This window comes from Telopea speciosissima, chromosome 1 (assembly GCF_018873765.1).
Source record: "Telopea speciosissima isolate NSW1024214 ecotype Mountain lineage chromosome 1, Tspe_v1, whole genome shotgun sequence".
Lineage (NCBI taxonomy): Eukaryota > Viridiplantae > Streptophyta > Magnoliopsida > Proteales > Proteaceae > Telopea > Telopea speciosissima.
Genome location: NC_057916.1, coordinates 11,264,723 through 11,288,375, shown reverse-complemented (window position 1 = coordinate 11,288,375; position 23,653 = coordinate 11,264,723). Strand labels below are relative to the sequence as shown.

The window sequence follows — 23,653 nt, the reverse complement described above, 5'->3', positions numbered from 1 at the left end:
ATTCCAACTCAAAATCCAAGAATCAGATTGATCTAAAATTAAGGACGAATTCCCTTCTTGGAATGGTCAATGCAATCCCCAAAAACCTACTTCCAAGCTAATGACTAGATTGAAAGTAGATAGAGAAACTCAGGTCTGAAATATGACCTATGACAGATTTATGGAGAAAACCAATAGCAACAAATCAGAAGTTCAGATCCCTCCCCAACCCTGGTCGAAGGACAATCTTAGGGTGGCCTTGAACGCCCCCAAAGCTTACCCTAATCTAATGGGTAAATCAGTCTCAGGTGATTAAACATATCTTCGCTCTTGCTTTCCCCATAATCTTCCAAGCTTCTTTTCTGGCCGCATAATATCTCACTTTATCCTTTACCTCGTTAGTCCTTTGCCAGGTCTTAAAACGATCTTTCTTAGTCTTATTGGCTGTTTGGACCTCGTCATCCCACCACCAAGTCTCTCTAGGGCCCAGACGCATACCATTGGAAACCCCTAGGACTTCCTTAGCAACCTTCTTAATACAAGTCGTGATCTCAATCCACATCTCGTTGGTATCACCCTCAAAATCCCACCTTGTAGGGCCACTTTATCGATAAATGATTCTAGGAGAGCTCCTTGCACCACACCATCATATATATCTTTAATTATATCCACATATTTACTTGAAACACTTCTCTTCTCTAGTACTTGCCAGATTAACTCTCTTGGGACTCTATCTTAATCTTTTTCTAGATCTTATGGAGATCCTTCTTGCAATCTCTAAATCTTTCCATGAGTCTCCTAAGGAAATAGCTTCTGTCGTGGATCTTCTTGGCATAAAACCAAATTGGTTCTCTGTAATAATAGTTTCTTGTCCCAAGTGGATTTCAATAACCCTCTCCCATAATTTAGTATGACTCATTAGTTTTATACCTCTAAAGTTATTGCAACTCTGAATATCACCTTTATTTTTGTAAATTGGGAACCATAATGCTTCTCCTCCATTCATCTAGCATTTTCCTTATGCTCATAATCTTATTACATAGCCTAGTTGGCAAAGATAAACCACAGATTCCTAAACTCTTCCACACTTCTATTGGGACTTCATCTGGGCCTTGTGCCCTGCCTATTTTCATCCTCCTTAAAGCTTCTTTTACTTCAAACACCATAATTTTTCGTATATATCTACGACATGTGGTGTCTTGATAGGTAATGCAGTCTTCCGAGACACTATTACTCGAAGTGTCTTCATTTAATAGGCTGTAGAAATAAATCATAGCTTAATAAACAACTTAAAATTAAAGAGAGCTAACTAACTAAGCCTAATCTTGTATGCCTGCCTTCTACCCATATTTTAGGCCCATTACAATGAAAACACATGGGGCCAAAGGCTCAACACATACATAACCCATCCCAAGGCTTATTTCCAACAAAATAAGCCTTTAAGTGACTTATATGCATCATATTTGCTAATGACTTGCAGTAGCCATTAACCAATGCCCAATGGGACTCTGGTAGCATCAAAGCAATTTATGCAAAAGAAGCCCCATGGTGGAAGACAATATAGAGATTCAATACTTAGTACCATTCCATCAAAAGAAGCGGTAGGACTAAAGAAACAATTCCATGTGTAAGATGATTTGTATTGTGAATGGTACCAAGGGAGGGGGGAAGAACGGAAATAAAAGATTAGAAAAAACTATATTCTCTAGATAAGAGAAAATTTACAAATTCTAAATATAACCATCCCAGAAAAGGAAATTCATTAATTACAAGCCTATTTGTAGAATGTAGGCATGTCAGTCATCTAACAGACCTATTTCTGGACATGCTTCCTTAAATCCTAGAACAAGAAAAATCATAACCTGACTAAATTTTAACTTGACTAACAAGAATCACAATGAAGGAGAATTTCCTAAATTTACTTAACACGTAAAACTCTGAGTTACCCTAGTTTAAATTTCTCTCTCTGGTACAAGGGGATCCAATTCAGTTATAAAGGACAAGTAGCTATAAAACTAACAGGTCATCTAGTAATGGGCCAACAGGAGAGCCAAGGCCTCAGTATAGACCTAACATGTAATCCATATCCAAGCCCAAACACAACAACAACTCAGCCCAATCCCAACTAAATGGAGTCGGCTACATGGATCCTTGCCTCTAATCAGCTCTATTCGAGGTCATACTTGATACAAGGCCTAAGCTATGCATGTCTTTCCTCATCACTTCTCCTAGGGTCATTTTAGGCCTGCTCTTGGCTCTTTTAGTTCCTTCAATCTAAATCAAATCACTCCTCCATACTGAGCATCCAAAGGCCTCCATTGAAAATGGCCATACCACCTCAAATGACTTTCTCATAGCTTATCATGTATCGGAGCTACTCCCAAATCAGCTTTAATATGATCATTCTTTACTTTATCCTTCCTAATTTTGCCACGCATCCATCTCAACATCCTCATCTCCACTACACTGAGTTTATCTACATGATGCTTCTTAACTTCTCAGCATTGTGTACCATAAATCATAGCCAGTCGTATGACTGTCCTATAAAATTTTCTTTTTAAGTTTTAAAGGAATACATCAATCACACAACACTCCAAACGCACCTCTTCACTTCATCCATCCTATTTTAATTCTCTATGAAACATCATCCTTAATATCACCTTCTTTATTTATGATTGAGCCCAAGAAAAGATCCATTTTAGTCACAACTAAAAGCACGTAAATCACATGATTTTTAGTTGTTCACTTCTGTGGACTGTTTGGCACATACCATGCTCCATCATCATTCTCCCCAGATTAACAAAACTCAACCCAGTCAAGCTAGAATTTCCTATTTCTTGGGCACTTAAAGCAACAAGCACTCATGAATTATGGAATTCAAATTGAACTTGTGGACTCAGCCAGTCTAACAAACAAAATGAATGGAATTAGGAATTAGATCTACTGTTTTTTGCAATTCTGCTGAGAAAATTGAAGGTGTGAAGAATAAAAATAAGTAAATGGACATATAAATGCAGGAGCTCATATAAGTAAAAACTAAAAAGGCTAATGGTTCATTGGTTGGCTCAGCTGCATGATGTATTTTTCCAGCCTGTTAAAACTGAGAAACTAAGGATGGGATGGGAATTCAATATGCTTAAATGATGAAAGACTTGAAAACAATAAAGGGCTCATGGGGGTTTTCAATAAGACCTACGATAAGGTGTGACTATGGTTTGTGGAAGTGTTTCTAACCCCTATAATAATTCAATTTTAAAATAAAATTTGGCCATAAATTCTACGCATTCACAACCTCCCCAAAGTTGAAAATGGATTTTCGAAAGAATGTAAACCATTCTCTGAACTTCAAGATAGTTCTGCATCAAAAAGCCTACAGGCTAGAAATTGGAGCCAATAACCTCACCCATGCAGAAATGGTTTGGAAAGGGATATTCCTATGGAAGTTTGTTTAAATGATGATGGAGAAAACTTGAATGACCTTATTATTTGGTGGATGTTGCATGGTAAACTACGACAGCCCATGAAGGGTAAAGTAGGACAGCACAGGAAACTGTAAAGTTACAGCTGCAGAAGTTACACATCATGATCTGCATTTTGGTTGACAAAGCTTGAACTCCAAGATGACACCTTGTAGTAATGGGTGATTTGTCCCTTCCCCCCCCCCCCCCCCAACTCCTTCTCAAAATTGAAAACAAACTCCCTTGGATAAAACTTGCAAACCAATGATGGCATCACCTCGTTTCTGCACTATGTTTCTTTACTGTCAGTATTAGCTCTTCATCAGCAGCTAAGGTGAGTGTTATCTTGGCTCCAATTGGCAAAGTGCATGTGACCATAGACTGATGACAGTTGAATTTTAACTGCATACACCAGGTTGAGATAGAGACTCTCGCATACAGGTAGAGTATCCAACGCCTGTCTTGATTAAGGGAAATCCAAAACTCACCAAGGATCTCTACAGTTGTTACTGACTCGTCAATTTCATGCAGCAGAACAATTAATTGGGCAAGCAGTTTGATTTACCTCAACCATTTGAGGTTTGGGTGCATTTGTATGCTCCTTGAATTATTATTCATCACTTCCACTCCCTCCATGATGTGGTTTATAACACTCTAGAGCTAGAGATCATTTTACTATGTCATAAGTGACTTTGTGAGGATAAATAGCTGTCAGCCTCCAATCCAACCGGAATTTGTCGTTCCACCTTTGAGCCATCATAGGTGCGCAAGAGTCATTCACAAGAGGTTTATTCAAAGATTACTTTCCTTTATGTAGATTCCAACCGTTCACATTATCTTCTTCAAAATGTTTCTCAAAGAATAGGGAAGCCCTCAAATTCTGTGCTACTCCTCTGTTTGGAACTCCCGCATGTTCGCACTCATCTGAATTCCTATAACAAACACTGCAGCCTAGATCTCGAGCAGATAGCAATAAACAGAACTAAGTGCATTCGAGTACAAGCTAATTTCCCACTCCGCCAAAATCTCCATTACAGCAGACCAAAAGGTATGTGTGGAGAGAGGGAACGTTTTTCTTTTCTATTGCACCAAGGAAGAGAATTATCAAGGTTGGGACCATTCGAGTTCACCAAATTACAAGACCAATCCAATTTAATTAACAAGAGATCCACATAAACTGAAGTTCCAGAGCTCAGCACCATGGAGAGGAAGAAAAACAGTAAAACTAATGTTAAATGAAACAAAATGGAAGGCGAATAACAACTTAATATGAATCAGAGACCGGTCAAAGAGATGAAACTTAGCGGATCTGGCTCGAATCTTACATCTCTGAACTGGAGAAGACCAAGCTCGCCGAGGTAAGAGATGGCTCTATGGGCAGACTCGAAAGGTATTATGAGCTGAACAAAGGTCATCTTCTCCGAACGCATAAGATCCATTGCAGGCAAGTTGTCGAAGAATTTCATTTTCCATGAACAGAGAAGCAAGCTCTCTCTCCCGCGAGTTTAGACTTTCGGATCTGAACCAGACACCGCTCCCGATATCCCCACACCCTCTCTCTCTGTCTCTTTCGCTCTCTTATTTTCAGTGCCGAGTTTCCTGTTTTTGCTTTATAACTGCCATTAGGAAATTCGCATCCTTTCCGAAGCGGAAAAGCCAAGTGTAGAAAACGCGAGGTAATAAATATGTAATTAAAATAATGAGTTGTGTATTAGACAAAATTACCCTTACACAGGGTGAATTTTTCATTATACCCTTAAGGGTAAAATCACAAAAATCTCAAATACAAACCATTCTCTCTTCATCGTTTTCACTGAACTGGAGGCAGAAGAATCAAGAACACGGAAGGGGACTTCTCCTCCTACTTTTTCTTTCTCCTCTTGCAACCCCTTTCCTGCAACTCCGCCCCTACCAACCTCTGATGTGCCCCTTTTATAATCTACCTAACCCAAAACCGAACCAGCAATCATCTTTCCCCCTGCCGGCCATCTCCATTTTCTTATTTTCTTTTCTTATCTTCTAATCTGTTAAAAAACAAAGCGAAAGATCTGCTACGATGGAAATCCACCTCTTCCTGCAGGGTCGTCGAAGTTCATGGCGTAGCTCAACACATTGTACTTCACCTGCTGCACTTGGCTTCTGTTTCTTTTTAATTTCCTAACCCTATCAATCCTTCTCTTCAATTGCAGCGATAGCTTCTTCGATCCCTAATTGAGGTTAATCTGATACTTTGATGCTTCACTGAAAAAAGGCAAGATAATGCACATATGAGAACCTTTCAGATCTCAGAACACAATTAAAGTATAATAGCTAAACAAAAATCAGTCTATCAAAGGCTCGACTACCATGAGATGCCCTTGAGTGGAAGGATGCTTGTTGACCTGCCACAGTAGATGAAGCACCACTAGCTGCATGAAGAAACAAGATGATTTAGAAACTCCAACCTTAAATCCCAAAAGACATAGGATTTAAGGAGTAAAAGAAAAGATTGAGCAGATATAAGTAGACCTCCATGCACTGTTGCACCTGAACCAGTTACATCTCCATGAATGCCCTTTATGGGTGAGTTAGAAATGCCTTCACTATTCATCCCACCATTAGAAGTTAATATGGAGCTTTCATCAAATAGCTCTCTCTTCTTAAATAGAGAATTCCTCTGTGATCTCTGACCTGTATAAGAGTTTTTCCTCTTGCGGTGAGCAGGCTTCATTTTCCCGTCTACAAACAAAAATTAGAAACTCAATTACCAACAGTTGAGTAGTGCAGTTGGTGAGCTGTGGTGCGCTTCATGCCCATGCTCACCAGGAGGTCTCGAGTTCGAGTCTCCTGGCTGGTACCTTCCCCCTCCTAAAAAAAACAAAGTATAATATATATAAGTTCCCAATTCCAAAAAAAAACAAAAATTAGAAACTCATCAACACTGCTTGCTGAACTGAGCAGTGCATGAGGTTTCATATCGAATTCCATTGGATCCTCCTACTGCTTGTATATGGGATAGTTCCATTGATCACACTTCCACTCTTTTGTGCCTCAGCATTTGCTAGTCTCTCAGTTCCATCCTCTGCTTTGTCTTCACAATATTTTCCAAACCCAGGTTAGCCTCTCTCTACTTTGTTAGGATAGTTTCCAAAACTACTGCTGCTGTTGCCAACTACTAACTCCTCAGCAGAACCATACTTCTCTGAATGCTTGGGATTTGTTATTACATATGCGAGTATTGAACCTCCAACACTCTGGACATTTAAGAGTTCCTTTGATATATAATTATGTTTGCTGAGCTATGAGACAGAGACACTCTCATTGCAGCTTCCATGATCACAAGATTCTATTTTCAATTGATTCTCTTCATCCACTTGTTCCTGTTTAACAGTACTTGAAGCAGGTGAATTTTCCCCCTCCTGTAATAGCTTGCCAGCTACAGTGGCTAGTAAGTCAAATGCACAAATCTGATTGATTTCAGCTTTCTTTCTAACACCACCTCTCCCCTAAAACCATTGATAAAGAATAAATAGTTTGAAATATTTCCTCAGCAAACAGGCAAAACTTGAAAAACAATCAATCATATAATTGTAACATATAGTTTACTGAACTGAGCAAACACAAAACACCGAAACCATTGTACCCATTTTCCTGTTTGCAAATCTAAAAATGCACAATATAAGCCAAAGTTGATTGTCGCCAAAGCTGGAGTTGCCACAGTTGATTGTCGTCGGACCTGGAGTTGGCGCAGGTGATGGTTACCCAAGAATGGTTTTGCCGCAGTTCTCTAACGGTAAGAATAGGGAAGTAGAGGGAAGAAGATGGAATGGGATGTTATTTTTAAAATAACTTATGGGGTTAAAATGAACATTTCAACTCTGGGTGCTAACTGCGCTTAATGTCAGGAGGCAGGTTGATATTTTTGGGGTGTTCATTCTCTTGGGATCAGTAGCAGAGAAAACAGTGTAGACAAGGACGAAGGTACCAATAATTTCAGCTGCCAAACCCACACCTTTGCTGTAGCCATCAACGATCTCGTTCGCCCCACCACCATATTGCACATAGTAAGACTTTTGGAAGGCCTTTACTAGCCCTAACCACAAATTGCACCCAAGCTTGTGCCACCATGTACATCCACAGCACGGATTAGTGACACTTTACGTCACTGCTGGGTTAATATGCCCTCCTGTACACACACACATAATTGTTTATAATCAAATTGTAAAAAACAGAAAACAAAGAAAGAAGTAGAAAAAATGGATTACCCACCAAAAGATACCGGCGGTACAGTAAACGAGGATGAAGATCATGAAACAAAACCAGAGGTGGATTGTTCTGGGCGGTGCCAATGGTAGTATAGGCGCTTCCCATGTGGGGAGGAGCATTTATGTAATAAAGAGGCGTTTCTGAGAACCAAAGGCTCCGCAAAGGTGGATTGTTCTTGGTGGCTCTAGAGTTGGCTTCTGCAACTGTAAAGCATAGATGAATTCAACGACGGCGGCAGAGAAAATGGATTCTGACGAATACGGAACCGATCCTTAATATGCTTGCTTCTGGAGCTTAATAAAGATAAAGGAGAGAAAAGAGGAAAAAGGAAATGCGAACAGATTAGAATACAATCTTCACTTCAAAATAGCACAAATTAGAATGACTATAAAATAAAGAAGAAGGGAGAAATTCAATTGAGGCAGCAATCAAAAACCCACTTGTCACAAGAAGTAGCGACAAGGTAATTTCCCTCGGGACTGAAACATGAACTTTGAACTCTGCGCCATATAAAAGAACAGCGATTATTAAATTGCAAGCAATTAAACATAGAAGAAGGCACTGTGATGGCTGCTATAGTAAGGGAGGGATTGGAGGTTGAAAAATATGCACAGGACAGGCCTGTTTTCTTGAATCAATTGCTTCTGATGTTTTCGAAATTGAGCGGAACTTCTTCTTTCTTCTGTGGTTGGGTTAACCTGGTCTCGGGAAGAGGGCTTTCGTTGGTGGATGAGAAGAACCACCTCCTCAGCTTCGAAGAAGGAGTTGAAGTGACATTGATGATGGAAGCAGAAAAAGGGTTTGGTCTTCTGCAATGCGGAGGGGAGAGCAGATTGCGGCGAGTGTAGAGGGGAGCAAATCTTAACAAAGTTCGTCTCATGACATAAATTTGTATATGCGGGGAGTGCTTACCTGTGAGTGAGCGTGTGAGATGTGGAAAAAAAGAGAGCGAAAATAGAAAGTATAGTTGATTTGAAAGAGAGGGAACGAAATAACGGTCGAGGGTAGAAGATATTTATTACATAGAGGAGGTGGCGTCAAAGATACGCGCCAGCTGTAGATTTCTTTTTTATTAGATGCACCAGCTGTAAAGACTTGCGTGCATTTGTGTCAATTAGGGTAAGCAGGCGATAAGTAGTTTGCTACTAATAACCACGTGGGTTTTAAACTGGAATTCGATGTCGGTGTCATCGAATGGGTCTTTTACTTTACAAAAAATAAATAAATAATGGGTCCTTATAAATTATTAAAAAAAAAAATGAATTGGACATTGTTGAACCAGGTTTTGTGACTTGACTCTTCTAGAAAAACTGGTGATTCGGCCTTGTCAAACCCGATCAAGATGAGTTACGTTTTTTAATTTTATAATGTAATAAATATGTATAGATTAGTAAAAAATCATAAAAATACAAAAAAAATGGGATAAACAAAAAAAAAATCAAGTAATCACACATCAATGCATTTTGAGTTTACCATTGAACAAGAGAAGGGAGTCAAGGAGTTGAGGTTTTCTTATTGTTTTTTATTATGGATTTACTATTTAGTTAACTCTGTTTCTAAGTGAACTGGTTTTATGATTTTTTTTTTTTAAATGACTAAACTCGTCGATTTTATCATGGCTCAGGTAAAAATACCGAGTCTTATTTGACTCCCCGACCATTTATGATCCAGTCTCGTCATTTTTTACCCTAGAATCGATAAGCATTTGTTTTTTAGCGTATAGATCCTAAACAACCTAAAAATGAAAAGCATTTGTATAATTATCAAGCACAATTTTATCATATTTCTTGCCCGACGGACCAATGATTTTAAACTCCGAATCAGGTGTCGAATCTATACTAGAAAACCTAGAGTTGACTCGTATTTCTTGCTCGTCGGACCAAAGATTTTAAACTCCGAATCATGTGTCGAATCTGTACTAGAAACCCTAAAATTGACCCCTTAGATCCAAAAACGCAATGAATTGGTCCTAAAACCCAATAATCAATTGGATCGGTACATCCAGAATCAGAACCAATCACAGTTGATACTTATCTGAATTGATCAATTCGACTGATCCATTTCTAATTTTTTAAACAATGTCAGTTGGGTTTCTTGGACGATGGCAACTAGTTTGTGTGGAACTAGTTTGGGAAGAATTTGGTTAAAATCATCAATTAGAACAAATGGTAGGGTAAGATTGGTGAGGAGATTATGTAATTCTTCCCAAAAATATTGTTGTTCTGCAGGGGAAGGTGGGGCATACAATCCAATCACACACCAAAGTTCAGTATTCCCAAATACAGGAAAGGAAATGGCAATAAATCGAGGATGGGTTATGATGGAATCCAACTGCAGTGACTGTTTACCCAAGCACAACAAGCCTCCACTTAATCCTTTGATTCTAATACTTGGTGAAAAGCCCATATACTATAATGCTGGAGATATCATGGGCCCACAGGCCAACTACAAGCTAAGAGGGAAGGCTAAGACAAGTCCACAATCTATAACTAAGGTGGGGGTGGGGGCGGGGGGGAGAGAGGGGTGCCTTTTTAGCACAATATGCAATCCAAAGAGAGTCGATCCCTTGACCTCCTAGGAGGCATGTACGCAACTTGTAATGCCTCCAACCAACCGAGCTAGCGGTTGTTTGCAGATTTTGAATTTTGACTCAAGAAAAAATATGATATCGGGCTTGTGAGAGTGTATGTGTCTCCTTAGTGCTCAAATGGTTCTTTTGGAATAAAAACCTCTAAGTGGTAAAAAGTAAAGCTTTAAAAATCTAGAACCTCTGAATAGGGTGTGTTATTCAATAGATGATTGAAAGTTATGAGAGACTAAGTGAAAATATTTGAGTCTGAAATTTACTGTAGGGAAAAAGTGAACGAAACATGTAGCTGTCCCAAACAAAGATCCTTTTTCTACTTCTTACTACTAATTTTTTGTTTCTATTGGGATCCATGTAACCGATCCCATTTAGTTGGGATAAAGGTGAGTTGTATGTTGTTGTCGTTGTAAAAAGGAGGGCTTGTGGCCATGTACATGCCCCCTCATTAAGCTCTTTCTTTTCTTCCTAATTTATTGATGTGGGTCTCCTTATATATAAATTAAAACCATCAAAATTCATCTCTTAACATATATGATGTCAATATAAAGGGGTATCTCATCTATCTCACTCCCTTTGTTATTAATTTGGTCAATATATATCATTCATTAAATAACTAAAGTTGGGATAAGACATGGTTTGCATTAGCCACATGGCAATTTTCGGAGCTCAATTCAAATACAAGTGAGTGCTATTTGCATGCAGAGCAATAGAATTCTCTCATGGATTACTCATGCATTGTTGGAGTGATCACAAAGGGATCTCTGTCCTCGAATATCCCTTCCTATTTTTATTTAAAAAATAAAGAGGATTCTTGAGTTCTTTCCCTCAATTCTCCGTTCAAAAATGAAGGCTAATAGTAAGATTGGAGCTTTGTGGAAAGAGAAAGCTATCGATTTTTTCCCTTTTTATTATTTATTAATTCTTATTAATTTTTGTATCGCAAAAAAACCGATATTGGCAAAAGGGTCATGCCATATCGCTATTATGATCACGTTATAGCGTTGATAACGCATGTCGCAGGATCGCGCTATATATCGATATGACATTATCATCGTGGCGATATTGCGTATGGTATCATATGGATATCTATATGATATGGGTTGGTCTCATATAAAATCTACAATGGGTTGGTACTGATTCGGTATTGAAAGTGGATTCGATTGCATGAAGAGGAATAAAAAAAATGATCAACAAAATATTGATATTGTGATCATATTACATCATATCACGATCACACAATAGTGTGATTTGATCATGATATGACGTGATCATCATAACGATATATCACATATGGTATCACTGATGTCGATACGATATATAGCGATCTTGTACCAAATCGACAATGAGTCTGTATGTATCAGATCGATATTGAAAGTGGTTGCGTTTGCAAGAAGAGGAAGAAAAGAATTACCATTCGAATGAAAAAAAGAAAAGAAAAAAGAATTAATAAATAATAAAATGAGGGCAATGTTCTCAAACCAGAATGGGGCCTAGGGGTGTCAATCAAACGGGCTCGGTCGGGTTCGATCGGGCCTAACCGGGCCTCACAGTGCTTAAAGCCTGTACCGTGATCGCCCGTTTAAGTCTTCGGGCCAGGCCTAGTCGGGTTAGGTCAGTCTAGGTCGGGTTTCGAGCTACAATCGGGCTAGTAATCAGCCCCTAACCGGGCTGTGGACATATTTAACACTAAACGAACCTTAACCAGGCTTTAAATGGTGCAGCCACAGAATGGGTTGGATGCTTCTTCCCTTACCAATAGGATTAGCACCAACACCAAAAAAAACCATCTTCTACTACTTCCTTCCTCTCGTTCTTTTACATCAATATAAAAAATAAAATAAAAGAAAGTTGGGGGTGGGGGAAGCATCTTTGTACAAAGCATTTACTAACAAATAGATGGAATATTTCAAGCCAGATGTGGAAATCAATAGGAGTTCAATCAAGTTTTACACAGTTATTGCTTCTCTACATAAGAACATTAAAAGGGAAAAGACATTTAAGATTTAAGACACCACATATAATATATGATATAATTTGAAGCTAACAAATATCATAAAAATATACCCAATACATCAGGCCCAGCCCAACAGAAACTGTCATAAAAATATAGCCAATACATCAGACCCAGCCCTACAGAAAGTTACTGTCATGAACAGATTTGGACCACTAAATAAAACAGGGCCCAAGCCCATAGCAAAGTTTACAAGATAAAGGGTCGGGCTAGGTCGGGTTATAACCGGTCAAGCTTAGAATTGGTCCGTCCGATCGGGTGCCCAATGGGTTAGAACCCTACATTGGGACCGCCAAGTTAGTAAGTAAACGGGCTAGGCCGGGCTGGTCTTTAGTTGGGCGGGTTCGGTCGGTTCTACCGGGCCGGGCCTGGAATTGACACCTCGTTTCACTTCCGAATCAGATGGAGAGATCTCACTCGAAGATCCCTAAAGAGGATCCAAATCCATCGATATCGGGTACCAGCGTACGACTGCTATGAGATACTTATTACACGTTGAACCGTATGCAGTGTGCGCATCGACACAATTGCAAATCGGAATAGGACAACTGGACAAGACCGCAAGAGTTGCTGTCTTTTTTTGGGATTTTGATCAAAAACCACAATTTCATCGAATTTTATCTTAAATCAGTTGTAACTTTACGAAACTTTTTTAGTAGTTAAACCATCAAAATTTCAACGCCACTTCTCTCTCTCTCTCTCTTTCTCTCTCTCTGTTTCGCTGTTTCCCTCTCTCTTCAAAACCAAAAACCAGAACCTCCAGGTCTTCATCTTCATGGAGTAACTCTGAGAAGCAGAGCCAGCGTTCATAGCAACCAGGTACTTTCTTTCTCTAATATTAATCAAGGGTTTTTATCTCGTGGACTTCTGGTTTTAGCAAACTGAGATTGTGAAATAGTAATGTTTGCTTCTCTTTTTTGCTTTTCTTGATCTTAGGGTTTTACCATGTCGTCTGGCTCCACGAACGAGGCCTCCTCCGAGATCCTCGACTTGAATTCCGAAGCCGTTCCACTCGTCGAGGAGGAAGTTTCTGTGGTAAGGGTTGCAGAATCCACAGTTGCTATCACACTGTCTGTAGATGAAAACCTAGTGGAGCAGGCCTTGGACACTCAGAGCCCTGCTCAGGGTACTAATCCCGAAGGTGAAACAGCCGAGGCTGGGGTATCTGGTGAAGGACGGAATTTGCTTGAAACATTTGCCCAAGGTTCTGATGTTTGTGACGGCAGCACTGGTGCTCATGGGGTCCGTGGAAGTTCTGAAGAAGAAGAATCTGCTGATGTTTGTTTGATCAAAGAGAGTTCAGAAAGAGTGACCAAGAAATCTGTAGATGCGGGTGGTGATGGGAAATTTGGAGGTCAACCTGACGTGGCGCTAACGCTGAAACTTGGTGCTTCTGATACCGAAGGACTGACAGACAGGGTTGAAGTTACCGAAGCTGAAAGTTCTATGACGATCACCGAGTTGACTTTCGAGGAAATCCACGTTGCTTCTGGGGAGAGAGCTGTTGAATTGGAAAATTCGGAGGTTTTAAATTCCAAAGGAGATGTACCGGAGCCGATGGATTTGGATGAGAAGCCATATTTTCCGGAGAAAAATCAAGGCGTGGAGGTCGAGGGGGTGGGAGGAGGCACTGAAGCTAATGATGTCAGAGATACGGATCCTTCTGTAAGTCTTAGTTCTCCTTCAAATTGCGTTCATAATACCACTTTAAACATAGGTAATAGTGACGTGAATCCTTCTCAAGATGGGATACAAGAGCTAGTTGCCCAGATAGCTAAAACACCTTCTGATCAGGTAATTAGGGATCAGAGCATGGATTTACACCTCACCGAGGCAAATGCAGACGAGGGGGCTGCTGTTACAGTAGATACAAACCTGGCTACCGAGGCCATTGATGAATCCAAAGATGCAGTGCTGGACAAGAATCAGGAGGCAGATGTTCAAATTGCAGGCGCTTGTGGTTATCATCAAGGGGACCAAAGGATGGGCTCGCCTTCTCCTGAGCTTGGTGCTTCTCCGTTAGTGGATAACCAATCCATGGGCTTTGACGTTGAAGCCATTGCAGTAGGTGGGTGCAATAAGCTGGATGAGAATCTAACTCAATCTCAATCTCAATCTCAGCCTATTGCCAGTGATTCTGATGCGGTTAATTCAGTTGTAGATTTGGGTAGCTGTCATAGCACAGATTTTGAAAAGAAGGTTGTAGAGGAGGTTTTGAATGAAGATGAACGAATGGAGGTAAAAGAGATTGAGGCTGATGCTACTCATCCTGGTGCTGATGAAAACCTGAAGACTGTACGTGAGGTTTTGAAGGAAGATGGAGGGATTGTTGCTAAACAGATGGGAGACGATGTTAGTAATCCTGGAACAGATGGGAGTCAAGTTTTGAAGGAAGATGGAGGGATTGTTGCTAAAGAGATGGGAGACGATGTTAGTAATCCTGGAACAGATGGAAGTGAGGTTTTGAAGGAAGATGAAGGGATTGTTGCTAAAGAGATGGGAGACGATGTTAGTAATCCTAAGACAGATGGAAATGAGGTTTTGAAGGAAGATGGAGGGATTGCTGCTAAAGAGATGGGAGACGATGTTAGTAATCCTGGGACAGATGGAAACCAGAAGACTGTTGATGAGGTTTTTGAGGAGGAGGAAGGAAGTAGGGTTAAAGAGATGCTAGATGATGTTAACTGTCGGGACAGAGATGGAGACCAGAATACTGCTGATGAAGTTTTCAAAGACGATGAAGGAACTGGGGTTAAAGAGATCGCAGACGATGTCACACATCTGGACAAAGACGTAGACAAGATGACTGCTGATAAGGTTGACTGGGAAGCTGAAGGAACTAAGGTTAGAGAGGTGGGGGATGGTGTTACCTGTCTGGGCACAGATGGAAACCTGAAGGCTGTTGATGAGATTTTCCGGAAAGATGAAGGGACAGAGGTTAAGGATGGGAACCAGATGATCCTCGATGATGCTTTGAGGGAGGGTGAAGAAACTGAGGCTAAAGAGATCGGTACTGATGTCACTCATCCAAGCAGTGATGGAGACCAGAGGAATGTAGGAGAGGTTGTGAAGGAAGATGAAGGACCCAGGGTTAAAGAGAGAGAAGATGATGCTAAATGTTCTGTCTCTGACTGCTTAGATGAGAACTTAACAAAAAATGTCAGTAGGGTTGATTCACATGTAAACCAAATGCTAGAAACGTCAGAACAGGTTACAACTACTTTGAATCCTGGAACTGCATCTGTAAATGATAATCGGGTTTTTTATGGCCTGCCAACAGAAGAAGGTGATTTTTCTGTTTCTGATCTAGTCTGGGGTAAGGTGAAGAGTCATCCCTGGTGGCCTGGGCAGATATTCGATCCTTCGGATGCATCAGAGCAGGCAATGAAATACCGTAAGAAGGACAGCCTTTTGGTTGCATATTTTGGGGATAGAACATTTGCTTGGAATGAAGCATCATTGCTAAAGCCCTTTAGGGCTAATTTCTCACAGATGGAGAAGCAGACTAATCTGGAGTCATTTCGTAAAGCTGTCGATTGTGCATTGGATGAAATTGCGAGACGAGTAGAGCTGGGGCTGGCCTGCTCATGCACATTCGAAGAAGTCTATGCAAAGACTGGATCCCAAATGATTGAGAACCCTGGGATCCGGGAAGAATCAAGTAGGAGAAAGGGCATGGACGAATCCATCAGTGTAAGTTCTTTTGAACCAGAGATGCTTGTTGAGTATATCAGAGAATTAGCACTGTTTCCATATGGTGGAGTTGATAGGCTGGAACTTGTCATAGCTCAGGTGCAATTATTGGCTGTCCATCGTTCAAGGGGGTACTCTTGTTTGCCAACGTTCCAGTTGTGTGGCAGTTTGGTGGAGAATGAAGCTGACAGTTTAATCTTGGCAGAAAGCAAGCATTCAAAAGCAATTGTTGATGATTCTGCAGCTATATCTGAGAATAAAGATCAAGTACTATCTGGGAAAGTTAAATTTAAGAGTCGGGATGGCTCTTTCCGTAAGCGTAAACACACCTCAGAGGATGGTGGACATCCTATCAAAAAAGAAAGAAGCTTGTCAGAGTTGATGGCTGGGAAAAAGGTTTTCTCATCTGATGATGGAAATGAGTCTGTTGATGGGAAGCCAGTTTCATCGTTGTTGGGAAAAAAGCGTAAAGCTGGTGATTCCATTCCTGATGATTCAGTGATTCAAAATAGGAAAAGAAGTATTTCCTTATCAGGAGCTGCTGATGCTGACTCTGCTCAGCCCAAGCGATCTTTCAAAGTTGGTGAATCCATTTGTAGAGTTGCAAGCCAACTGACTGGATCCTCTCCAATCCTTAAGTGTAGCGGTGAACGGCTCCGTAAAGTTGCAGTTAAGGTGGATCAGAACAGAGAAAGTTCTACTTGGGATGGTGATGCTGCATCTCCTAGAACTCCTGAACAAAGGAGAAAGATAGTCCTTCCAACAGAGCACTCGTCCCCAGAAGAGATGCTGTCCCAACTTTGCTTGGCTGCACGGGACCCAATAAAAGGCTATAGTTTCCTGACTACCATAATTAGTTTCTTCTCTGAATTCAGAAATTTTGTCTGCCTTGATCATGCAAGTTCTTGGAAGCACAAAATGTCTTCAGAGAAAGTAGGTGGTAAAAAGAAAAAACCACCCAACTCTAACATGGACTCCACTGAATCGTATAGTTTTGAGGATATGCAAGATTCTTACTGGACTGACAGGATTGTCCAAATCGGCCCTGAAGAACAACCATTGGACAAATCCCAGAAGAAAAGAGGAAGGCCTAGGAAAAAGATTTTTATGCTGACCAATGGAGCTGATGATTCTCATCAGTGCAGTCCTGCATTGGATATTGAGCAGCAAAATCCTTATCACAATGCTGAACAGCCAGTAGAAATTTCAGTGGGCAGTTTGGATGCAAATTCCAAGGACCCCAATTCACCAGCGGCACTAATATTGAGCTTCCCGGAGTCTGATGCAGATTCTATTCCTTCAGAAAAGAATCTGAATATAATATTTAGACACTTTGGGCCTTTGAAGGAATCTGAAACAGAAGTGCTGAAAACGACTAACTGTGCTAGAGTGGTGTTCAAGAGGCATACTGATGCAGAGGTAGCTCTCAGTAGTGCGGGGAAATTCAGCATTTTTGGACCAGTGCATGTCAGCTACAGGTTGATGTATTGGCCACCAACATCAGCTAAGGCTCCATCCTTTGCTGCAACACAACTCATAGAATATGTGGCACCACAAGGCATAGAAGATGTGGAATCACAAGGCATAGAGGATATGGCACCACAACTCATAGTAGATGTGGCACCACAAGGCATAGAAGATATGGCACCACAAAGCATAGAAGATATGGCACCAGAAGGCATAGAAGATATGGATATGGCACCGCTACTCATAGAAGATGTGGCACCACAAGGCATAGAAAATGGGGAATCACAAGGCATAGAGGATATGGATATGGCACCACTACTTGTAGAAGATGTTGCACCGCAAGGCATAGTAGATATGGCACCACAAGGCATAGAAGACGTGGAATCACAAGGCATAGAGGATATGGCACCACAAGGCATAGAAGATGTGGAATCACAAGGCATAGAGGATATGGCACCACAAGGCGTAGAAGATATGGAATCAAAAGGCATAGATGATATGGCACCACAAGGCATAGAGGATATGGCGTCACGAGGCATAGAAGATGTGGCACCACAAGGCATAGAAGATGGGGCATCAGAAGGCATAGAAGATATGGTACCTGCGGGAGGCAACGAAGATATGGCACCACAAGGCATAGAAGATATGGCACCTGTGAGAGGCAGCACATCTTGATTTTATTGTTGCAGAAATGATTTTGCTTGAAGGTTTCAGGTATTCTCATGTAAATGTCTCTGCAATGCTGAGGGAACTTTGTCCTTTGAGGAAATCTAGTCATCTTCAGGTTGATCGTAACAGGGATTTACGAACTGGATGACAGCAGACTTGTCCTGCAATTGGGACCCACCAATCAGTGCTTCCCACTTAGGGTATCCTGTTGCAAGGGTTGATCTAATCTGAAAATTTTAACCATCTGGCATAATTTGCCTTGGATGGCAAGCAAAGGTCTGATGGATCAATTCATTAGGAGCCATCTGAAAGGGTCAACTGTAGGAATGAAACTTGGGCCCTAGCCTGCCCTAGCCTGATATAAGTTAAGGCTGGCCTGACATTAATCCAGACCGATGGCCTGGCCCGCTTGGTCCCAAACTATATATAGTGCTAGGCCCAATATACATGAGTAGTTATTTGCTCTCTTAAGTCTTCCAATCATTTTTCTTCCCCTTATTCATCTATACTCCAGTAACTCCATAGATCATTTTGAATTGTTGCAGGACTAGTTAAAGTTGGGCCTCTTTCTCGCTACCCAAATCCTTCTACTAGTTATGCATATTATGTATATAACTATATACTATATATATATATATATATATATATATATATATATATATGTATATTTTGATTATATATTTGATTATATAATTGATTCGTAAAATGATTTCTGGAAGATGGGTAGGCTATAAGTTATTGTATTCATCTAAGCTGTCATGATTTCAATTCGTATAAGTACTTTTTTTTAATAAGAAAAATACAACATGCATTTAAATATTATCAGTAGGTGGGCCAGCTCGAGCCCGGCCCAAGACTCAAAATGTTATGGTGGGCTGGGTGAGGGCCAGGCTTTTTCTTAGCCTGAGCCTGGCTCAAGCCTCACATATAAAAGTGTGAATGGGCTTGGCCTGCCTTACAGCCCTTACCCCAGCCCGCTTACATCCCTATACTCTGCCCTCTTTGTTTCTATTTTTTAACTTCCCTCCCATGCTATATATGTTTCTGATGTTGGAGTCTAGAAATGTTGGCCCCACCACCCTGTTCATGTAAGTCGCATTTTATGGCCTACAAGTACATGTGGTTCAATAGCGGGGGTTCAGATTCACCATTTGATGAGGTCGCCAAGGACTCTGATAAGACACCCTTAACATCGTCGCTTTTCTTCTAGTTTTCAGCAAAAAATGGTGAATTTCATCAAAATTGCTAATTGAGTCACTGGGAAACTTGGTTGTGTTGGTGCTTGCTTAGGTGACCACTGAAAGTTGCCCTATTGATGGTTGTCTTGCCATTGCATATGAACCTTATGACATTCATGTCCTTGATATATTGTCCTGCTGGTCTTCCTGAGATGGCTTTGAATTTTCGCTTTTGTTACGTTCTACCCTTTTGTGTATGTCACATTCATCAGTGTGCTTGTTTATATTTCCAGGTCTGGTGGAGACTCAAAAATGGTGGTAGATGCCATGTAATATGTTGAAGCACCACTGAGGGTGGTTAAATGAAGGGCTGCTGAAGGCGGTAACTATACTGTTAGGATCATCTGTTTACCTGAGATTTTTTCCCCATGAGTTCTTTCTGTTTTGTATTTCAAACAAAATACTTGTTTTCAGCACACTCTTTGTTTTGGAAGGCTCATGGGATTCACTGTGATTAATGTAAAATGGACATTCTCGATCTTGCCTGTAGATCTGTTTTTATGGAATTTAGACCCCAAGGTTCTTAGTGGCTTAGAATTCTTCCTCCCAAATACTGGTTATCATCTGTGTTTGATGCCCATGTCTATGATGGAAAAGCTGTGGTTTTATCCTTGAGTTGATACTCTTATTTTCAATCAAATGGGCATCAGAACAGTTAATTTTTTTTCAAAAAATGTGTTTTAACTCTTTTATGGTTTATACCATGTTATCCAATCTTTTCTATACGATATATCTGGTACATCTGGCAGTGTTTGAAGCATATAAATTGTGTGGGGAACTTTCCTTTGTTCTGGAGCTAATGAATTTTATATCAGTTGCAGTGTCTGGAATTCTCATAAACTTCTCATAGTGATTCCTGGCATGTTTGTTACATGGTCTTCACATGTAAAATTATTGACTAGTTTTCTTTTTGCATATTATAATTAGTATTCTTATGTTATTTTTTTAATATACTTTTTCTGCTAGTAGTAAATATTTCCATTTTGATACTCCTAATTTATGTTAGTGGGAAATGGGTTCACTCTTTTTGAAAAGCTAGGAACTAAAATATTAGCCCTGAGTAGTTTTTCTAATATTGGTTGTGGCATTAGCAGTATATTTTTTCATTAGGAGTGATTGAACATAAGGAACTAGAGTGTTTAGAACTCAATATGACATCATATTGTCTATTATGTCCTAGATCCCATTGCTATTTAATGTTGAGCATTTGCAGAGTATACTTTTTTGGGGATAGTGCTGAAATGAAGCTGCTTGTGAATCAAAGGATTTAGGGGAGGGGGGGGGGGCGGTTTGAATCCCAAAAGAATAGGATTCTAGTGAAAATCTTCACAATACTGTGAATGTTTGTTCCCTATGGGGTTGGTTTGATTTCAGATTTTGGGTTTAGAAGAGGTCACCAACTTAATGAATTCCTCCTGATAATGTTTTCATCTACTTTAATGAACCAAATATAGGTGGATTTGGTCTTTGATTAGTAATGGCACATATTCTTCTACGTCCGTCTTTGTTGCCACAATCCTTATACATGTTGCCCCGTTTGTAGAGGATGCTTGTAAGTTGATGTGAAGAACCCTGGTTTCTCCCAAGCACAAGGCATTAGCTTGGGAGATAAACCATGAAAAGGAGAACACATGCGGGAGGTTACAAAGGGTGAGGAAAAACTTTATTTTCCCATGGTTGATATGCATAGCATGTGGGGAATCTGTTTGTCACCTATGCCTCCTTGTTCTTTTTGCTATGGCAGTTTGGCCCTACGTTGTGGCCCGCTTCTATCAGAAATGGAACACCCCATTGTGAAGGTCGGGATTGTAGGGTTTTTGGCATTAAAGTTCCTTTTGATAAGATGGGACAATTTATGTGACCTTTTATTTGCTTGTAGTGACTATTTGGACCATTTGGGAACTACAGAGAACTAGAATGCAGAGTGGGTGTGATCTCTTCCAGAGACTAATGAGAAAATCAAGTAGAGAAGGGCTAGATAGATGGTCCATAACTTTGGAGGTTTTCTGTTGGATCTGAATTAACTATATTCTTAGACATTGCGAGGAGGTAGCCTCTTCTAGGAGTCCCTCTCTTAGATTTAGCATGGTTGATTCCCCCCCCCCTCCCTCCCTCCCCCCTCCCCCCTCCCCCCGTTTCTCTTCTTTCTTTTCACTTTCCCGTTCTGTCACGAAGTCAAGCTGAACTTTGATGGTAGCTCTATGGGTAATCCAGGCCCAGCAGGTATTTTGGAGGAGCCTTTTGAGATCATCAGGGTAACAGTATCATGGTATCCATTTGGTGCAGCAGATTTCATCGATGTAAAGTTGTGATGCCCTCTCATCAAATGCCTGGGAGATAAAGCCTCTTTCAGGTAGCCCGAGTTGATTATTCACGGCGATGCAGCTATTGTCTAATCATGGTGGTTCTCGGAGAATATTTTCACCTTATTAGAGAAGTAGAAGCTTTAGTGTTGTCTGCAATCTCTCACACTTCGAAGATAAGATCAGCAAATGGTCAAGCTGATGGGTTAGCTAAGACTAGTGTTAATAGTCAACTATACTTTCATCATTACTACTTGTATTTTGCTTGTCATTGGCTTGACGTGTAAGATGCAAATGGGCAGTGTGTACATCCCTCATCGATTTATTAATTATCACACTATGCAATGTGTCCCATGTATACATCACAATGCAATCCATCTTTAGCAATGTTTTTTCGATTATATTTAAAGGTGAGTTTTTTGGTGGATGTAATCAATAGATGTGTCCACCTTATTTTTGCCGTGTGGAAGAGATGAAGAGTAATGTGGTAATTCAAATCATTGGATATCTGGAGAATGATGTGGATATATAAACTCCCATATAATTGTATACCCTCTTGTTTATGTCTATGCATCCCTTCAGTATTCCCATGCACTCTTTTGCTAGTCTTGGATTCTTTAATGCACTGTTTTGCTAGTTGCAAACTCTAATTGGATTAGAAACCTTGTGGTCAACTTCGTCACTGGTTTCATGTGTATCCCCAGTCCATGAAAAAACCACTCCCAATATAATCTCAAGCAATCTCCGGCCACTGGTTTTGTGTATAGATTTTAATGGATTTGGATCCTCTGCGGCCTGGAGTTGAGTAGCCATCATGTTGTGCTCAACTCGCAAGCCGCCATGTGGACTTTTAATATCGATCCAATGGTTGGTAGATGTAGAGGGGTAATTTTGAATTTTAAATTGTCATCATCTACAAATCATTGGATCAGCATTAATTCCAAGCGGCCTGTGAATTGAGTACAGCATGATAGCCGCTCAATTCCATGTCGCTGAGAGTCCAAATCCGATTTTAGTTGTTCAGAGGCATGGATTTAGTTCATGGTATCAGATCAGTTTTTTTTTTATGAAAACCAGAAAAATATATATATATGTATAAACTAGACAAAAGGAGAGTACACATACGTGGCTATCAGATCAGTTTTTTGTCAGTTCCAAAACCAATATCCATATATATATTGATCTATATTTAATGTTTTTTTTTTTTTTTTTGGTTAATTGGGAGCTTTTACATATATAGTTGATAGAAATGGGGAAGATCGAACCGGGGAGGGTATAAGATACCAGCCATAATGTTTTTTTGTTGTTGTCATTTTACCCTCTATTTGTACACCATGATTATAAGTCGTCCTGTTGTAAAGCTGTTTCGCTACTTTTGAATGCCTGACAGGTCATATTACAGGTGCAAATTTGACCGTCGGCCCGAACCCACCATGGCCCGCCCTGAGCCCGAACAGGGCTTGGGCTAAGATATTTGGCCCTAAGGGTGGGTAAGGGCTGAAAATTTCTGACCCTGAGTTAGAGTCAGGTTGGGTCAGGGTTGAGACCTTGGGCTGAGCCTAGCCCAACCCGGCCCAACCCTATTTTAAGTTATACTATAAAACATATATTGATATAATATATATATTATAAACTTTAAAAGTCACCCACATTCTGTTATATAATATATTACATATGAAGACAATAAGTGATATAATACATTTTATTACAGTGTTATTTTACGTAAAATTGATAATTTTCTCCCTGACCCATTCCAGCCCATGCATTTCCTTCCTTCTCCCCATGATCAGGGCCAATCAGGGTCAGCCCGACCCAATCCGACCCTGAGGGCAGGTCAGGGTTGAATTTTTCTGGCCCTTAATCAAGGTCGGGTCAAGCCTGGGCCCAGCTAAGGGGACTTAGGGTTGGACTAAGGTTCTATAAAGCCCAGCCCAACCCGACCCTATTGCAGCCCTAGGTCATATACTATAATCTGAACTTCGTACTTCAACAAGGAAATGAGT

General features: G+C 40.4%; 2 protein-coding genes across 29 annotated transcripts in view; one reads left to right on the top strand and one right to left on the bottom strand.

Annotated features, from left to right (window-relative positions):
* LOC122666108 (V-type proton ATPase subunit a1-like) overlaps window positions 1-5,048 on the bottom strand; it is a 45,506-nt gene extending 40,458 nt beyond the window's left edge. For 3 of the 4 annotated variants that reach the window (XM_043862230.1, XM_043862245.1, XM_043862236.1), the window contains exon 1: window positions 4,763-5,048. In XM_043862230.1, the coding sequence (XP_043718165.1) occupies window positions 4,763-4,903 (141 nt within the window). In that variant the 5' untranslated portion in view covers window positions 4,904-5,048. The remainder of the gene's footprint in view (window positions 1-4,762) is intronic. The other variant, XM_043862220.1, reaches the window with a different exon arrangement.
* Window positions 5,049-12,914: 7,866 nt separating this feature from the next.
* On the top strand, window positions 12,915-19,987 carry LOC122648827. 25 transcript variants are annotated; one of them, XM_043842090.1, is made up of 6 exons: window positions 12,915-13,099; window positions 13,217-14,584; window positions 14,819-17,555; window positions 17,808-17,893; window positions 17,960-18,154; window positions 19,581-19,987. In XM_043842090.1, the coding sequence occupies exons 2-5, from the start codon at window positions 13,226-13,228 to the stop codon at window positions 18,113-18,115; spliced, it is 4,338 nt and encodes a 1,445-aa protein (XP_043698025.1). In that variant the 5' UTR covers window positions 12,915-13,099; window positions 13,217-13,225; the 3' UTR covers window positions 18,116-18,154; window positions 19,581-19,987. The 25 variants fall into 25 exon arrangements, with proteins under 25 accessions (XP_043698025.1, XP_043698027.1, XP_043698030.1 ...); XM_043842092.1 differs by having other exon boundaries at window positions 17,808-17,903; window positions 17,976-18,154; XM_043842086.1 differs by having other exon boundaries at window positions 12,916-13,099; window positions 14,819-17,651; window positions 17,832-17,903; window positions 17,976-18,154.
* Window positions 19,988-23,653: the final 3,666 nt, after the last annotated feature.

Coding starts and splice junctions, on each gene's coding strand:
- LOC122648827 (XM_043842070.1), top strand. CDS start 13,226: ATGTCGTCTGGCTCCACGAACGAGGCCTCCTCCGAGATCCTCGACTTG. Junction 14,585..14,818: donor ACCTGAAGACTGTACGTGAG/GTTTTGAAGGAA, acceptor GATGGAAATGAG/GTTTTGAAGGAAGATGGAGG.